Source organism: Polistes dominula, unplaced genomic scaffold (genome assembly GCF_049000335.1).
Source record: "Polistes dominula isolate Pdom_NZ unplaced genomic scaffold, Pdom_raw_medaka contig_12, whole genome shotgun sequence".
NCBI classification, from domain to species: Eukaryota; Metazoa; Arthropoda; class Insecta; order Hymenoptera; family Vespidae; genus Polistes; species Polistes dominula.
This window is the reverse complement of record NW_028301116.1, coordinates 598,551-617,754: the sequence shown is the minus strand read 5'-3', so window position 1 is coordinate 617,754 and position 19,204 is coordinate 598,551. Positions and strand designations below refer to the sequence as shown.

At 32.0% G+C, this 19,204-nt stretch overlaps 1 protein-coding gene across 14 annotated transcripts in view; it reads right to left on the bottom strand.

The window, feature by feature from the left end:
- The window catches only part of Tomosyn (syntaxin-binding protein tomosyn), a 65,826-nt gene that overhangs the window by 3,112 nt on the left and 43,510 nt on the right, over positions 1-19,204 (bottom strand). For 6 of the 14 annotated variants that reach the window (XM_015330107.2, XM_015330106.2, XM_015330111.2 and 3 more), the window contains 8 exons: positions 4,995-5,120; positions 4,730-4,849; positions 4,507-4,635; positions 2,967-3,173; positions 2,648-2,756; positions 1,079-1,162; positions 600-695; positions 363-487 (listed from right to left, as the gene is read on the bottom strand). In XM_015330107.2, coding sequence (XP_015185593.2) covers positions 363-487; positions 600-695; positions 1,079-1,162; positions 2,648-2,756; positions 2,967-3,173; positions 4,507-4,635; positions 4,730-4,849; positions 4,995-5,120 — 996 coding nt within the window. Of the gene's footprint in view, positions 1-362; positions 488-599; positions 696-1,078; positions 1,163-2,647; positions 2,757-2,966; positions 3,174-4,506; positions 4,636-4,729; positions 4,850-4,994; positions 5,140-11,277; positions 11,900-15,011; positions 15,058-19,204 lie in introns of all 14 variants that reach the window. The other 8 variants (XM_089176932.1, XM_089176933.1, XM_089176934.1 and 5 more) reach the window with 7 other exon arrangements.

The following is a 19,204-nucleotide window of genomic DNA, read 5'->3' as shown; positions in this document are numbered from 1 at the left end:
CATAAATTGTTGCGACAAATCATAAAATAAAAAACTTTATTTAAAATCAAAACACTTTCAAAATTCAAAACATTTTATTTATAAAAAATAGTCAATCGGATTTCGGTGAAAAATTGGCCGATATAGAATTTAACATAGATTCAAAACAGTCTCTATTTTCTTTCACCTGATGCTGTCGCCATAACCCTGACGAAACTCTGACAAAACCCTGACGAAACCCTGACGGTTACTGTGTGCAAACAACAAGGTTGTTGTGTGCGAACAAAAAGATTGCTCTTTATTGGCGCATTAGCGGTATTTTTGCTGCGGTGGCGTTAATACGTAAGTACCGAAACAAGTAATACTGAATAAGAAAAACTTACACAACTCTTCTCTATCGAGACTTCTCGTACCACCGCCAAACAGGCCCCTAAAGAAACTTTCCTTAGGTGGTTCTGGCATATCGTGACAAGTAAACAAATCTCCCATCATTTCGGTCAACTCTCCGCTAAAAATGACAAGCTTTGTAATTTCAAATAATAATAATAATGCACGTGTTAATAAAAATGAAGTGTAACATTTATAAATGAATGAAAAAGTAATTTTATTCGTTGTCCTACCAGAACTCGCTTGATATTGAAAACTTCTGTATCTCCGCAGGTGATGACAGATACAGACCGTGGCCACGATTACTGAAGCAAAGAGTCTTCGCAATTCTGAAAAAGAAGACATTCGTAGGAATTTTAATACAACGTACAAAGTTACTTGTAACACTTGTTTCATACATAGAAAATAAATAATAACAGGGCTGATTAATAAAATGTGTTTATAATGTGCGTTCGCATACATAGCATCAAGCTTCGGCTAGGTGAATAATAGATTAATAGCTTAAAAAAGACGTTAGAAGAAGAAGGATGTTAAAAAAAAAAATTATGTAACGTTGCTCAGATGTGCTTAATGATCCATAACACTTATTGTTAACAAAAAAAAAATTAACGAGAAAAAAAAAGTAAGTGACGCGAATAAGGCAGGATATAATTTCACTATGTATCATGTAACATAGATTATTGGGAGATTTGTTATTTCATAAATGACTTACTGATCGGTATCGCCATTAACAAACAGTTGATGACCCCATATGGACAACATGGGGTCTACAATGCCGTGTTTTGTAGTCTGAAAACTGTTAGAGATTACAGAGACAGGAGGAAGATAAGCAGCCGACCGTAACGGACGTTAAAATAATTATTAATTATAATCGTCTGATAGAATATTTTATAAAGCTTCCTGTCTAGTTCTTCGAACGCGAAAAAAATCTAATAATATGGTATGTGAAAAATCTTGTTTGCATGGTTTTGTTTTTTTCCTTGCTGCACGATTTCTACATTCTCCAACGATATCATATAATAATCAATAAAATATTATTCAATTTTACTACATAATATGTATATATTATTTACATACATATAATATTGATGTGTTATCGACCTAAAAATGAAAGAATCTTTGAATCTTTATATAAGATGTGATTGTACGAATATAAACTGTGCGATAGAAGTGCTCTTTGAAAAAATAATTCATGCCGTGATTGTGTCGAGGATCAACGTAGTGCTTTGATTAATATCGTAGACGAGAAAAGTCGCATGCCATTATTAATTTGCTACTACTTTTCTAGAATTCGAAATTGTTTTTAATAGATTCTACATAATAACATTAACGATAATAATCAAAATATATTTGATCACAGAATATTACAAATTCTTATTCGTTCAAAATATAATATATATTGAAAAATTTTGCACTGCTTTTTATACTTAGCATAAAGCTAGCTTTATATGTATTATATTTTATAAATTCAAATAGCAATAGAATACGTTTCGTCCGCACTATTCGACAAGAGCCAAGCCATATTTGAATTATGTATTATTCGATTACATGCACCAATAAAATTCAATGTATATTACAAATATTGAAAATTTATAATATCAAAATTGAAGCAATTTTGGTGCAGCTTGAAGCTTAATATTTTGAAGAATTTAAAAATTACGAGACACTTAATGGACAAAATTTAGAACGTAATAAAAATTACTGCTTCAAAGAGTATCAGAATAATTTGCTAGATAAATTGTCAAAAGAAGCATAAATATATATATATATGTATATATAAAATATTAATACCGTGCCGATCTTACGATAGATCTTCGCAATGTAATTGCTACTATGAAGCTTTCATATGATTTCATTATCATATTATATTATATTATTAGATTATATTATATTATATAATGTATTAAATATATATGTACATGTGCATAAGTAAATCGCGTTTTATACGCTGTCAAATATATTTATGAGCTTTGCTTAAACGACGAATTATTAATAAATAATTTTGCGAGTTAACATCCATTTATAAAAGGAAAAACAGTTGCTCTAGTAGTAGGTTAATAAAACTATTTCATTAGTAAATAGCATTAATAGCTCAAATATAAATTTGTATAGCTGGATAATATTGAAATATTATTACAATCAAAGTTTTTTAAACGTAGAAGCGCGTTATCAGTTATTTCAAGAAAATCGATCAATTTTTACAGATTTATTAGACAATAAATAAGACTATTTAATAGGCAATCCGAGAAACAAAATGAATGTAATTAAACATTTAGCTTACCTCAAATCTGTAAGTGGTAAAAAATCGACGTCTATGAGGGGCCTGAGACTGGGTAGACTATACGTAGATACGTGACCATTTGAAACGTAACATACCAGACAGACGTTATCTGAAAAACTCAATCTTATCAGCAAAGTCTGAGCAATTATTTATCAACAAAGTTATTCATCAAAATGTATTATATTTGCAAATAGAATGCTGTTTGTCATATTATAAAATCAATTTTCATCTGTTAATTAGTCAACAGTGATGGTAATAATAAATCTAGAATACATCATAGAATTAAGTTCTAATTATAAGAATAAAAAATGGTTATTACCTTTCAAAGTCGTAACTTCCGCCTTGATGACAATATGAGTTTCTGCCAATTGTTGTCTATAAACGCAATCTTGTGAGGGTAAAGCCACAACCCTTGCTTGTTTCTCAGATGCCAAAACAACAAATTGTCGATCTTCGAAACCATCCCCGGTCGTAACTTGAGTGTTCAAGGACGGTGATAATCGGCTATTGCATTTTCCTTGGTTCTCTTTAACAAGCATCAAATACAGTTATCCGTTATTCTATTTCATGTCATAAACAGAATTCAATTTATTTCAAACTAACATTAACATGACGAATGCAACATGCTTTGAAATAAACGCCGTCGGTATTTCTTTTTACAGTTTAATCATATTGGATAATGATATTGAAAAGATTACGCAATATTTTGTAATGTCAGTGACCATTATATATACCATGAAGCAGAGTGTTTTCTAACAAATAAGAAATATTTCAATAATAGATTTCAAACATCGGAATAATAAAAAAACTTCATACACGTATCTTAACTTTTCTGAAAGTGCAAGATATAAGTGCATACCACTTACAATGCAAGTATAAATTAGCAGTAACTTAAGTTCTTTAAATCTTGTAGATAAACAGTAAACCAATATCCAAGTACGCTACTTTAACTTCGTAAGAAAATGGAACAAGCTGTAACTTGGAAACAAGGTCACATTTGAGATATGCTTATAGGAACTTTTTGAAGTGAAAACTTCTTTAGAACAGGAGGAAAATATGTCACATCACTCTTCTATTATTTATTAATTATTGTTGAAAATTGTGAGAACATATACATAAATATACATGATTTTAAGTCATGGATCGTTCTCCAATAAAATTATGGACAATTTTTTAATCTTTTATTAGTTTTACGACGATCATTAAATGTCTAACATTGAATAATTTCAATCTTTAAAAATTTATTTTTCATGTAAGATACTAAATGTTATTCTAAAAATATTCACAACTAATTAAAAAATTAAATTACAATTTTTATCATTATTTATAAAACATTACGCTTGAAGGAATGCAACCCTCCAGACACACTTTAAAAATGTTGCTTGCGAGCGCCATCTGTTGGGACGAAATTTTTTTCTCTGCCTTAAACATAGGCAACCCGTAATACATACGTGTATGAACAGTTTGAGTTTAAAAAATTTTCCGCCCAAGTAGATGGCGCTCGCAAGCAACATTTTCAAAACGTGTCTGGAGAGTTGCATATCTACAGGCGCGCATTTTTATAATTATTCAATAAACAATTATAATAATTTTATATAATAAATTATCCTACTCCTGATACTAATGCACTCGTATTATTTTCTCGAAACTTGCTTTTTTTGAAGATTTCACTTTTAGTTTGTTTGATTTGCACACATGTTTTTCTTTTCTCTTTTTTGATGTCCTGAAGCCACCATTGCAATACTTTTCAATTATTAGGAAACACTCTCAGAAAACGCACGGAATATCATATGAGATAAAATAAAAATACATATTGAAACGTTACAAATAATAATATAATATAAAAATGTTAAACTTACTATTACGTTCTTTTCCTGCTTCAACATTTTCATCTTTCCAGGATTCAAAAGAATAAGGAATAAGTGCGCCATTGCAATCCAAAAATGACATCGACAGGATGCAACCCTTCAACTTAAACGTCGATCCATCTGCTCGCAAATAAAATATAGATTAGAATCCTAGGTATAAATTTTATAACTTATGTGAACATTATAATATAATCTAAGATCGTAAAAATCTTACTACATGTAGAAACAACCACAGGATATGCGTTTCTTTCCCCTGGGGCAGGTGCATTGAATACAATGGTTTGTATGGATCCCAGAGACGTACCAACCCATAAAGTGGGTAATGTGGTGGTATCTTGAAAGAATTCAATACACAGATATAATACAATACATTATTATACCAGTAAAATCGATTTAGATACAAACTCGTAAAGAGAAAGACAGTAGTTGTAAAATTTATAAAATAATGAATGAATATTCACAAAGTAAATTCGACTTACCGCTTTTCTTTGTATAGGAATCAGCGAACGTAAGGCAGCTAATGGTTTCCGTGGTGATATTCTCAAGCGAGGACATGCTTGAGCTCCGTGACCGTTGAAAGGAACCGTCATATTTGTCTATCCGGCCAGCGATCCCAAAAATAAACTGACGATTACATACAGAATGTGTAATTCGTTTAATCTGTCTACAAGCGTCATGCACGACAAACTCTACTACGATATATACTTTCACAACGCCTCGTACTTCAACGTGATCTTTTTTCTTGATTAATTGTTTTCAAATAATATCTGAATCTAATGTTCATCGATTTTTACTATTTTTTTTTTTTTTTTTTTTTTTACTATGATGATACATTAACAATAAGAAATCAAATATATATTTTCTGTCCCATAAAAGTAAGAGATCACAATGATGTTATTAAAACACGATGTTAAGAGATAAATACATTACATTAAATATTAACAATGATACAATAATAATGTTACAACACAACGGGAGCGCCAGCTAAAACAACAGCGATATATCGACGCAAAGAACACTTTCAAACGTTTAGAGAAACAGCGACAAGAGAACAATAGCAAGAGCATTAGCAACGACAATAACAGCAACACAATACTACCATGACTTTTTAATCGGCAATCGGCATCGTAACATCTTTCATCACATCGCATCACACTCATCGATCGATTCCTTAATTTCTACTTTTCTTTTTTTTCTTTTTTATGTACGTAATTCGTAGATGATATATGCGATCATAAATACCTCAACTACGAGAGGTTTCATCGGATGGAATAATGCATCATTTTGGTAATAAAAAAAAAATCCAAATTCGTAAAAAAAATTTCGAATGCTCGAATTTGCAGCGTCGTGGTGTTTTTATCGAAAGCACAAAAGCCTCTCTACGAGAGTACACACGCAGGATGATGATGATGATGATGATGATGATCGAGCATCGATTACGGACCAGCATAATAAAACACAACTAAAAAAGTTTAGCATCGAATGAACGCAAGATGATTTCTTAGAAATTTGGGCGGCAAATATGTATTAGGATAAATAGAGAGAGCCTCTCTCTCAAGGAAGTAGTAAATGTGCACGAGTACTAAATACAATTCCTCGATTAGATGTGCAAGCTTTTTTCCTATCGATATCGAGCAAATAAAGATCGATCAATTTTAAAGATAGCTAAGATAAATTCTACTATTATTCGACGAGACTGAACACTACCACCCGTCGGCTCAAATATCTTACGGTAAAAACAATTAAGAGAAATCATTTCCTTCGTTCCGTTTCTTCTTAGGAAATTGGAATCGTCGTTGATTAAGTGAGCTTAGAATAATCGCCAAGCAGCGTTGTTTTAAATCAGCTGAATAAATTCAAGCCAATCATTCAATTCCTTCCTTTTGAAGTGTCTACAAATGGAAGTATCTATTTGCTGAAAACATTCGAACACTCGAAATGTTTATGTAATATATTATAATTAATAATGTAACTTGTACAAGATGAATTATATGAAATCCTATAACGAGTGGCAAAAGATATTCTAGTCACGGTAGAATGTTTGCAGCAGCATTTACACGCATCGATGATGCCACATAAGGTCATTTTAACGATATGTTACACGCCGGTTAAATGTGTTGGATATATTTCCTTCAGTAAAAGATTCTACGGGATCCAATTAAAGTTTCCATGTATATATATATATATATATATATATATATATATATATATATATATTTGTGTGTGTGTGTGTATATACGCGTTCTCGTACAGTTTGGATTATAAATTACTCAATCCGGTACCCACTTGTAAGTTAAAGACGCCGCCATTTATACGTATAAAGTTTCCTCGTTGAAAAGTTCATTAGATGGTGACTACTGCATAATGTATATATGTAATATGTACGTGCTGATTCATTTCAAGATTGACAATTAGTCATTATTTTTAATAGACAAAATATATATATACAATCAGTCCGATACACACGTCTTTAAGTTAACGAATTACCTTATACCATCTGTTAGAATCTTATCGAACTAACAAAGATAATCATAACTCTTTGTTAATAAACAAATAATTCGCAATAAAATAATATTGCGATTATAAATTAAGATATAAACTATCCTATCTTTCAAGTTGGATGAAACTGCACACAGTGTGCAAAATTTTATTAAAATCGGTTCAGTAGTTTAGGAGTCCACTGCGGACAAACAACGTGACACGTAATTTATATATATATTAAGAAGAAGATATATTGTATGTAATTACGTAAAAATTGTATCTTTATATTTTAATTAAAAATTCTTACAAGAACTTCATAAATAAACCGATAATTTATACAGGGTAATTCACGAAAAAACATATTCAGAACGGTTATAATTAACTTGCATTTTAACTTGTGCAATTCATACACACTAGTGCAACATTTTCTTACAACAGAAAGTGTTGACAACGAAACTTTGAGAGTGTTACATTGATTTTAACGTTAAGAACATTAAATATGTTCATCTATAACGGAATGAATCGTAGGTGTGGGCAACTTCTTTGATAATAAGAACTATGTATCATATAATATTGCATTGTAATATTACAGAATGAGTCAGCTAACACCGGCTACCCGAATAACTTCTAAAATTTTAGTAACAGTAAAAGTTGTTTGTATGATGTGTATCATTTCTTGTTTTTCTAGGAAGAAGAAATGCTTAGAAAATTCAAAGGTCATTTTTTTTAAACGAAACTATGCATTTTTGAACACCTACAATTGTAGCCCTTTTCAGGAAAAATTCAATGCTCATCTATATTCAAGGTCATGGATATAAAAGAAAAAAAACCGTAGAAAAATTGAAATTAATCGTAAATGTTTCCAAAACAGAATACTCGTCGTTTAATTCATTAAATCAAACAAACATGTTTAAAATAGACACTGTAAATGTTCATTCGTGGATTGCATGTAAAGTTACACATTAGACTTTTTTTTCATGAATCAGCCTGCACAAAGTGTTGAAAATAACTCCATCATAGTTAGTTCGTTTCTTTCATTTCTCTACTTTTTTTTTTTGTAACTTTTTTTATTTTTAAGGACATGCAACGAAGGTTTTGCTTTGTCAATGAGATGAATTGAAGAGTCTACCGTCGCGACCAAGATTAATTACTTAAGATCTCCGAGAGGAAAATTGTAAGATATGCATTCGTGTGCAGTGAGAGAACTGACATGAGAAAGAAAAATAAAAATGAAAAAGAAAGCACGAACTTATGTGTGTCACATAGCATCATCGCGTATCATACATATATAACATACACACCAACAAAAATGTGGAGATGTATTTTACGTAAATAAATATGCGAAGAAGCTGTGCAAAATGTCACGTAGAAAAATGCAACCACCGTGCCAACGCAACCGTGCCGACGCAACCGTGCCGACGTTGTTATTTCGTAACATCACGTTATTTTGGAAATTTATTTATTCTCTTGATACTTTTTGAATTCTAGCACACGGTGACGAATAAAAATCCAAATCATCATCAACAATATAACGTCGAGAAAAAAAAAATATCAAAAATGTCGATTGAATTCAACCTCACCGCAGTAGTCCCGCCGTATATGCATTCAATTTGTATATACCTATGCATCTACATTTTCTTTTCTCTCTAATTTAATTTTTTTTATCCTACGATATGACGTACACGTATTGTTCTATAATATCTCTTTGATAACCGATAAGATTCTCAGTAACGATAATTAAACTCTAAATTGAGATATCGGTTTTTTCTTTCTTTTATTAAATTGATAAACCCTAGTATCTTACAAAATTCTTAATTCACACACGTATATTGTTAATTTTTATTTAGACATATTAGAAAAAAAATAGGAATTCGCAAAAAACAAACATAGTTAATCGCAAACAAAGATAATTCAATGTTATCGTTTAATTAGAATTTAATCATCAAACAAGGTGTACAAGTATTATTAACTCGAATGAATGAATTTAAAATGAGTTTAAGTAATAAATTGGAGTATTCGAGAAGGTCAGAGAACAAAGGACATTTAACGCGAATCAATAAAGAAGAAGTTTCGTGAATTGGATGACGACATACTTCTTTATAGTTCGCCGAGCGTACAAGTTTGAAATTTTATTGTAGACGTGGGCCCACTCGTTTAGCTTATGTTAGCTCGAATTCCCTCGAGAGACCAAAGGGACTTCTCTCTCTCCTCGATAAGAGGAGGACTCACTCTTCTTGTTGTTCGAGTTTCGATCGAACTTAACCTACGTTATATCTTATCGGATGAGAGAATAAAAGATATACTCGTATAGATACATCTTCTCTCTCCCTCCAGTTTGGTCTATATGCGTGCGCGCGCACAAAGTGATACAGATCGATATCAATACGGACCCCTATCCCTATCCCTGTCCCTATCCCTATCCCTATCCCTGTCCCTATCCCTGTTCCTATCCCTGTCCCTCCTTGTCACGGATCCACACCTTGAATACGACGCGATTGATTAAACGCGAAACAGCGCCGATTACGTTCCGTGAATGTTGCGATGAAAGCCAGAACAGATTGAACCGTCAGTCCTATGTGTATATATACATATATCTATATATATATATACAGTTAGGATCGTTTGTTCGTTAAACGGAGTAGATAATACTCCTGAATAAACTCACTCGCTTATGCAAGATGCTATTTCGAGATACATATTCTTGTCTTTCTGAAATACCCAAAAGTGCCTTTAACAGTTATTTACATTTTCTAGTGACACTTGAAGAAGAAGCTTGAATTAATTCAAGCCCATAGAAGAAAAAAAAAAAAAGAAGAAAAAAAAAGAAAAAAAAGAAAAAGTGAGGCCTTCTCGAACGATTTCTTAAAGATCTTAATCTTGCTATAAGTAAAAGGATAGAAAAGAGAAAATTGAAATATTACTTTGAAACTTTGAAAAATCTTCTCTGCACACTTTCTTGCTAACTTTTTTTTTTTATCTTATAAAACCGATTTAGAAAAACTCATGATCAAATTATTCCTACTTGAAACTGGTTACCGTAATCGATTAAATTTTTTATTATTTTTTTTTCTAATCGTGTCGTCTAATTAAAGATCTACAGTGGTACACACACACACACACGCACACACACACGTGCGTACGCACGCACGTACGTATGCACGCATACAAAGGCTTCTTTATGCAAAACACTTTCATTTCCCCAAAGACCCTCGCGCATTTTGAATGATTCAAAACGCGCGGCCGCCGTGCAATGAAAATACGAGTATGTATTTTACTCGAGAAGTTAATCGTTAACAGCTAAGTCAAAAAAACAATGTTATTGTTGCTCCTATATTCTACATCCAGACAAGATACACCATTACGGATTATGCAACGTCAGAGCACATCTATTATATTAAATAATATAAACAAGCAAGAGAGAGAGTTCGGTGTGAGTCGTCAAAGAGAGTGAAGGCAATTAATAAACGGAAAGAAATATTTATTCATCTTTTTTTTCGAAAGGGGGTGCAAGTGCAACAGCTAAGTATAATCTCAAGCGATTTGTAACAAGTGCCGCTTTTTTTTTCTTTATTTCTTTTTTTTTTTTTTTTTTTTTATATTTGTTCCCATCTAAAACAAAACAACTTGTCATTGCCTAATAAGACGAGTGTAACTGTAACAAAACAAGAAAACAGGGTGCAAAGAGTAATAGAGAGAGAGAGAGAGAGAGAGAAAAGAAAATACATTGACACTGACATCGGCATGAAAACCAGAGAATACTATCAATCGCAGACAATCAGAAGAGTGTAGAAAAGAATGAAATGTGTTTTTTCAGATACGGCGTTGCTAGATCTAACGTTGAACGATAGATTACTCGACGTACTCAACTTCGATATTTCTATCGTTTATCTTTTCCGACGGGGACGTTTAATTTAGTTAACAATATGGACAACGAGCTGGACCATAGCAACGCCGCGCAACAGTGCCAACTGCTTCTTGTTTTTCCTCTAATATCAGAGATCATCTGAGAGTTTATGTAGAAGAAAGAGAGAGAGAGAGAGGGAGAGATGTTTGTTTCGGAAGGGATTAAGAGATAAGGAATGAAGGGTTGTTGTAGGAAGAAGAAAAGTAGCAATAGCGAGAAAAAGAAATAGATAGAAAGAGAGAGAGAGAGAGAGCTAGATAGATAGATAGAGAGAGAGAGAGAGAGAGCTAGAAGATTACAGAAGATTGATGTCTCAGTGATTGAAAATGCAATCGACACATCGTTAAAAACAATGGCTGTAGGAATGGCGATACTACCGAGGCTGCTATATTGCCTGGTGTTGATGAGAATGTTCTGGTAGTTGAAAGAAGGCTGGTGTCCGATAGACGAATGGCCACGCGAGTCGTTGCTACGCAGAAGATGGGAGTGCGGAGAGGATGTCGTTGAGGAGGAACCAGTTCTGGTACCAGCAGCGGCCCAATAAGTCTCCGCATCATAGTGGCTGGTTGTAGTCGTGCTCAAACATTTCTGGAGTTTGCGTACGGCGGTCGTTCGAGATGAACGCGTTTCCGCGCTTTTACGAACGGCCATGCCGCCGGTATTATTATGCTCGTCGTCAGGTGTGTTGATCACACCGCTGGTACGACGTGTGGCCAACGATCGAACAACGTTGCTGCCACCACCACCACCACCACCACTACTACCACCAATTCCAGCTCTATATTCGACGATACTACCACCACCACCACCACCACCCTCCTCGCTATCGTCAACACCCCGATTACCAAAAGTTTCGCTAACGCTCAAAGCATTATTTTGGTCGCTATCGCTCTCACCCTTACCACCACTGCTACCACCACTGCTACCACCAACACCACCACTCGACGTACCGCCCACCGCGTTTCTTCCAGTTACCAGCGATACGTACATCTCGTTCATCTATAAATCATTCATACGTCAAATGTGACAGGGAACATAAAAGTAATAGAACAATACGCGAGCTAACCTCGTTATTCGTGTTATTCTCACTCCTAATGTAAATCTCTGCACTTTTCGTTCGTGGATACAAATTTATTTAATATCAATACAATATTATTAACTTTAATACATCTATGGGAACGTGATATTATTGAAAAATATTCGGAGATAAAAGTTCTTTTTACGTTTTCATCGTTTTTTTTTGCTATTATAAATCATTGCGATAAAACTTTCGAGCAAAGCAAAATCAAAACAAATTGAAATAAACGTCGATTCGAGTCTCATCCACAAACGACCTTGCACTTTTATTCAATGCTATATAGAAAAAAAAAAAAAAAAAAAAAACAAGAAAAAGGGGAAAACCTGAAACGAAGCCTTTTTAAAAAAATCTGGGCTAAAAACTCTTTGAAAACTTCTCCAAAGTGTTGTTGATAAAAATCGACATCGAGACCGAATAAATTCATTATCATTGGTAAATGATTATAATATTATGATCTCACCTTTAAATTGTAATTAAATATTAAGTAAATTTATATACAATAAACATGTTATTATTTTATTATTCTTAAAACTATTTCTTAATTTTGTAATTATTTTCATGTTGTGTGATTTACATGAAAAAAGACAATAATTATAAATAAATTATATTCTCCGAAGAGAGTTGTAAAGTAATACAGATTGATTTTTGAGAATTCTTTTCGATAATGATGGAAACATAAGATTCTTGAAATAATAATCAAGCAGTATCCTTCAACTAGAGATACTATGAAATAATAAAAAAAAAAGTTTATTATTTTTGTGTTACAACGATAATCGAACTATAACGATTATTATTATTATATATTATAACGACCTTCTTATTCGATATCATTCCCACTTGATTTGTACGAGAAAAGGTGTGAAGTAAACAATGGTTATGCCCCGCCCCAAAAAAAAAACAAACAAATTGCATCGAGCAAACATATAATTATTTGTCAACGAACGTGAAGCGAAAATGCACATTTATTGAACAAAGCACTGAAAAAGAAAAAAAAACAAATAGGTAACATACGACCTTATTAAAATGATATTATTTGAGACGAGATTACTAATTAATTATTGGATTTTCTCCTAATTACATTTGTCTCGGATATTTTCCGACGGCCATATCCTACTGTGTATGCCAACTAAAAAAAAAAAAAATATATTTCAAACGTAAGGCTAAAAGAAACAACATGCAACGCGGAATGTAAAAAGCGTGCAACAGTATAATATCAACGGTGTTTTCCAATATCTGGAACAAAAGTTTAAATTACGGTAAATATTTGTGAGAATGACATCGTGTAATTTCGATAGAAATTTTGTTAATAACAACCTAAAGAAAATGAAAACGAGATTTACAATATGTATTCGTCAAATATCGAGAAAAATGAAATATATTAACATTTCCTGTAAATTATTGCAGTTAAATGAAAACAGCTTGAAATGTTAAAATGGGAATAGATTTATCTCCTATTAGAAGATAACCTTTAAAATCGATTCTAAAAGATCAAATAGCACACATATTGCATGAAGAAATCATCAAAAAAGATATAAAAAATATCGATCATTGTAAAGAAATAAGTGATAGTAAAAAATGCGAAGTTATTTCTCTTTTTGAAAGGAAAATAAGGAAGAAGAGAGGAAATACTTGTGAATATCGATCGATCGAAAATGTAGTAGTCGTCTTCCTAGGTCGAGCGTAGTACGCGAGCGATCGTTTTTCCCACTTTGTAACGAGCACCTTGTGAAACACACATCAATACGTACTATACACAAAGAGAGAGAGAGAGAGAGAAAGAGAGAGAGTCCTCTCTATAGCAGTCAGTCAATGTAGGCCAGGAAAAGCCAACAAAAGTAATCCACAAAGCACCCTGTCAACCATAACTTATACAGTCGATTGATCGCAGTAACGTTCGGATTATATATCTTTATGTACACCTATACATGTGACACACGTGTATGTAATAGAGTATATATTCAAAAAAAATAAAATACAAAAATACACGCGAGTAGTGATACAACAAGTTGAACGATACAAAAATCGTTACGATACAAAAAAAAAGGTATTTTCGTTTTGAATCAATGATGCTGCCTGCCTGCCTGCCTGTCTGTCTGTCTGCCTGCTGCTGCTGATGTTGCTGCTTCTGCTGCTGCGACGTCGTGTTATTATCATTACTATTGCTAATGCGTGCAAAAACCATTTAAAAAGATATCTCCAAAAGCTTTGAATAAGCGACGCTGTACCGAGAGAAAGGTGCTTTCTGTGTAATTCTACATAAAATGTGATCAATATATACTATACGATATATATATACTATATATAAAATGTATGTATACATAATGCATATATACAATTGTATACAATATATTTCTATATATATATATATATATATATGTATATGCAATATATATGTATATATATAGATAAGAAAAACACATTGTGAATAAAACATTAGGTCATACAATGAAAATGGAATTTTCGTGTCATTTTTAAGAGTCCAATCGTCGATCGGCTACACCATATCGTAACATTCGATATTTTTCTTCACCAAAATAACTTTATTCTCGCAATCTCATCAAAACTTTACCACCCGAACAACTTTATTCCCGATTCTTATATAAAACTTTAATAATATATACTCGTATATATGTATATATTATATACCTATGTAAGATCTTTAGAGTTGGAACACTTGTTCGAACACTTGGATGAATAATAAAGAACGATAATGATCGTCAAATTCTTCCATCGAATTGTACATCGATCGACTATTTAGATAGAATATTTATCAAATAAAGATAATAAACAATTTAACGATCCTCCACCGATCGTTAATCTATTGCATAATAATAAAGGAGACTATAATAGTGTGTGTGTGTAGTGACATCAAAATATGGTGCAGTTATTAAATATCAAAAAGAAAAAAGAAATTAGGTGCGTCTTGAAAAAAGTCGAGACACAAAAAAGCGCGCGGTTGTCAATCGTTGTACTTTTCTCTCGGTGATAAGACAACTGCGAAATATTTAATTGAAAAATCTTCTTCGGTGTTACCTGAATCGAGCTTGCTGTCGGGGAAGACCGCAAAACTGATTTGAACCTGAAAAAGTGGTTACAGTAGAATCTCCACGAACCGTTTATCCAAACGATCAACGGTCAGGGATAAACCGCAGACATCTTTGTTATCTTTGGGGGAAAAGGGGGGGCAGGGGCTTGATGGGTTCAGGGCATTAGTGTGACACTTAAATTCAAAAGAATGCAACAAATTTGGAAATCGTCGTCCTTTGATTCTATATATATATATATATATATATATATATATATATATATATATATATATATATATATATATATGTATATGCACATAATATTTGTGTATCTGTGTATGTGTAGTAGTATTATGTTACATCTATAAAAAACGTTTCTTTTTTTGTTGACGTCTTTCGTTCTAGATAAAACTTCGAACGTTCCAAAAAACAGAAGGGATTTTGTCAAACGAAACGAAACATTTGAAAAGGTAGAGAGAGAGAGAGAGAGAGAGAGATCAATAACACAACCTATATGTGCTCTAAGACGAATAATAATAATAATAAGAGTTTCACCTGGATAAAGTAAATTGGTGCAAATTCTAAGTTAAAACATTTGCAACTATGCATTCCATACTCATGGGCAGTGCCTAAGAGGTTTCGGACTACGGGTATTTAAAATTCAATAACATGATCGCACTTGTTAATCTAAGCAGGAGAACATATGGATTTGCTAAGTCAATAGTATTGGATAATTACAGGCTGAACCGAGCAATATACGTAGGTTGGAACTTAAATAGTGGCAACTATTTATTTACAACCGATACAAAAGAGTTACATGTTTGCACCTGTTACTGTCCTTCAAAGTAGTCACCAGCGTTGTGTAGAACCGTTGCTAGCAATTTGGAAGACGTAGTATACCGTTAGCAGAGCCTGTTCTGTTGATGGTGCAAATGGAGCGGTCTACTGCCTGTCGAAACTCTGGAACAATTCTGAAGCGAATGCCACGATGCGTTCTGCATGAATTGACGGAAATGCAGAAATGGATGCGTTACAACGCTGCTCAGACGCACTTGGAGCGCTATGAGCGCGAAGGAGAGGCTTTATTATGCCTTATCGTAACACTGGATGAGACGTGGCAGTAGACCGCTCCATTCGCACCATCAACAGAACAGACTCTGCTAATGGTATACTACGCCTTCCACATCGCTAGCAACGGGTTCTACACAACGCTGGTGACTACTTTGAAGGACAGTAACAGGTGCAAACATGTAGCTCTTTTGTATCGGTTGTGAATAAATAGTTGCCACTATTTAAGTTCCAACCTACGTAGAATAATTATAAATAAAAAATAAAACATTGACAAAAGTCTGATTAAAAGACTTGAAAAAATTCATACCAAACAAGTTCAGTTCTCTGTTTGATTCTCGGATGAGATTCTATACAGTTCGATGATTCATAATCCAAGACGTTCGTATCATACTTCTCTGATAAAGTTATATATGATATATCGCGAGGATATATCGTAGGATGAAAAAGGATATCTTTCAACGTTGCCTTGATACTAACTGGTAATATTATCTATTTGTTATATTAAATGGCATATGTTTTTTTTTTTCTTTTTTTCTTTTTTTTTCTTTTTTTTCTTTTTAAATGCATATCATATCCCTTCCATTTTCCCCTCACCCTCCTCTTTCTTTCCGTATCTAGTATCCAACAATTTCTATCCTACAATAAATAAATGAAATATTTATTTGAACGTTCTATTTTCTCATAAGATGATTATCCAGCATCGTTCATTTTACATTTGACGCAATTACGTGCGAATGAAAAATAAAGAGGAAGACTAAATAGCAAAGGGTCAGTCAATATGACGAGATTTCCTACTGTCTTGTTCAAATAACAGAGTAACGACATTTTCATCCCTTTTCCATCCCTTTTACGTCTCTTTTACGAAATATAAAATAGACGACTTGTTCTCGAGAGGAAATTCGGGATAGAAAATGAACAAATATTTTAATTACGAATACCAAATAAAACTTATTAGCAAAACTTACATCATTTTTTCGTATAAAAATCATCTGGAAATTTTGAAATTTTATTAAAATACATAACTCTTCATTTAATTCTTTTCTAAAAAAAATATATCTCACAAGTTTAAAATTTAAATATATGCATGCAGATTAAATAGATGTACCCAAAAAAAGATGAAAAATTCTTTTAATTAACAATACTTTTTTATGAAAAAAAAATGTTACGGGTCTTGTCATAATTTTTTTTGTTACATCAATTTAATTTCCACAAGGCTTTTAAATTATATTCTACATTTTAAATTTGAAAGATATATTTTATATATATATGAAAAAAGAAAAATTAAATAAAAAGTCGTAGTCTTTAAAGAGAGGATTTACAGACAATTTTCTAGAAAAATTAAAATCAGAAACAATATTTATGTTAGAGAATGTAAATATTTTCTACATTTTTCTTTTTTTAGTTAGTGTGAAACATTAGATCTCGATTACATACACTTGCTACTCAACGAGAAGATTCGTTCAATATTTATAAGAACCCTGTTTTTATCTTTTTCATGAAAGATTTTTCTTTCTCGGGTACTTTTCCGACAGATCAAAATCGTTCTTTCACCTTTATTAAGATATACAAGAAATATAGAACGTTTAATTTATACGCGATATAAAAAGATGGAAAAATATGAGATGTTATATACAATTTTTATGAGAAGAAATAACTTTTCTTTAAAGTTTTATAACGAAAAAGTTACGATAAATAAATGAGTATACTTAAAAGAAGAAGATACACTTCTCTCGATTGTACCGAACTTATTTTTCAAATATAATAATTTCTCTTAAAAGATCTTACTCTTAGTTTAATCGATAAAGACAAACTTTCAACTAAATAATAATAATTATAATAAAAAACATTTAACCCTTTGACTGCTAAAGGCGTATATATACGCTCTCACAAATCCATTAATATACACAAAAGGCGTAAATATACGCCCTCTGTATTTTTTTACTATATAACACCTTTATATTACTGTATTACCGATTAATTTAACATGGAATTTATTGTGATATGTAACATAGCAAGTAAATATTGGCAATTATTTCAATGTCGTTTAGTTAATTGCTTTTATATTTGAAATTCGTCTATTTCCATTTTATTATCTTTATTCGTTCATTATTGTTTTATTATTTTTATAATTAGGTTAAAATTATTCAAATATCCTGTTGTTAAAGTTATTATACTCTGTGTTACATTATAAATATTGTATTTTTTCTTTTATATTTAAAATACCGATTATTATTGAAAGAATGCACAAAATAAATAAAGTAAATTAAAACAGCTTAAAAAATTACTTTAAAAAAATTAAAAAGAAATTCATATTTTTATTTTATTTGCCATTATTATCTGTTTTGGTCAGTAGTCAATCGAAAAACAGTCGCAGCAACTGACATGTGAAAACTGACATGCGAAAATCGCGCCGTTCATATTAATGGATTGGTTCGAGAGCACGCCGCAGTCAAAGGGTTAAAACAGTGAGAAAATGCATTATTTGAAATACACCTAAAACATCTATAATTCCTAAAAAAATAATTAACATAAATGAAAAATATTATTCATATTTTATAAAGATTACAACTAATGAACTTTCTCATAATGGCGATACGAGAAATTCGCAAGAATATAAAGAACGTACTATTATACATTTTAACTTTGCATAAAGTCTCCAAAATGATGTATCATGTAATTACTTTTCGTCATTGTAAAAATCGATGTGAATTATAACACAGAATTGTTAACACTAAACGTACCATCAAAAGAATATAACATTTTTTAAATAATTCATTATTAGGTCGAGTCATAAGTAACTTCCGATGCGTCTATGTAGAATCTATTTATCGTATTTACTTACTATAAGTAACCGAAACAAACGGATTTTTCAATATCACTACATAGATGAGGATTCAGTTAGTCTTCTGTCAACTTTTTTATGTAGTCAATGTTACATTTAACCATTTTTCTTAACCACTGAAATGGATAGTAAAAAGTGCATATTCGATATGTAATGCTTTAGGAATTGAAACAAGGCAATAGCACTAAAGTGGCAGCTGAAAAAATATGAAGCGTATACAGTGCAGGACTGATAACTGATAGGGCAGTCAGAAATTGGTTTGTAAAATTCCGTTCTGGAAATACGAC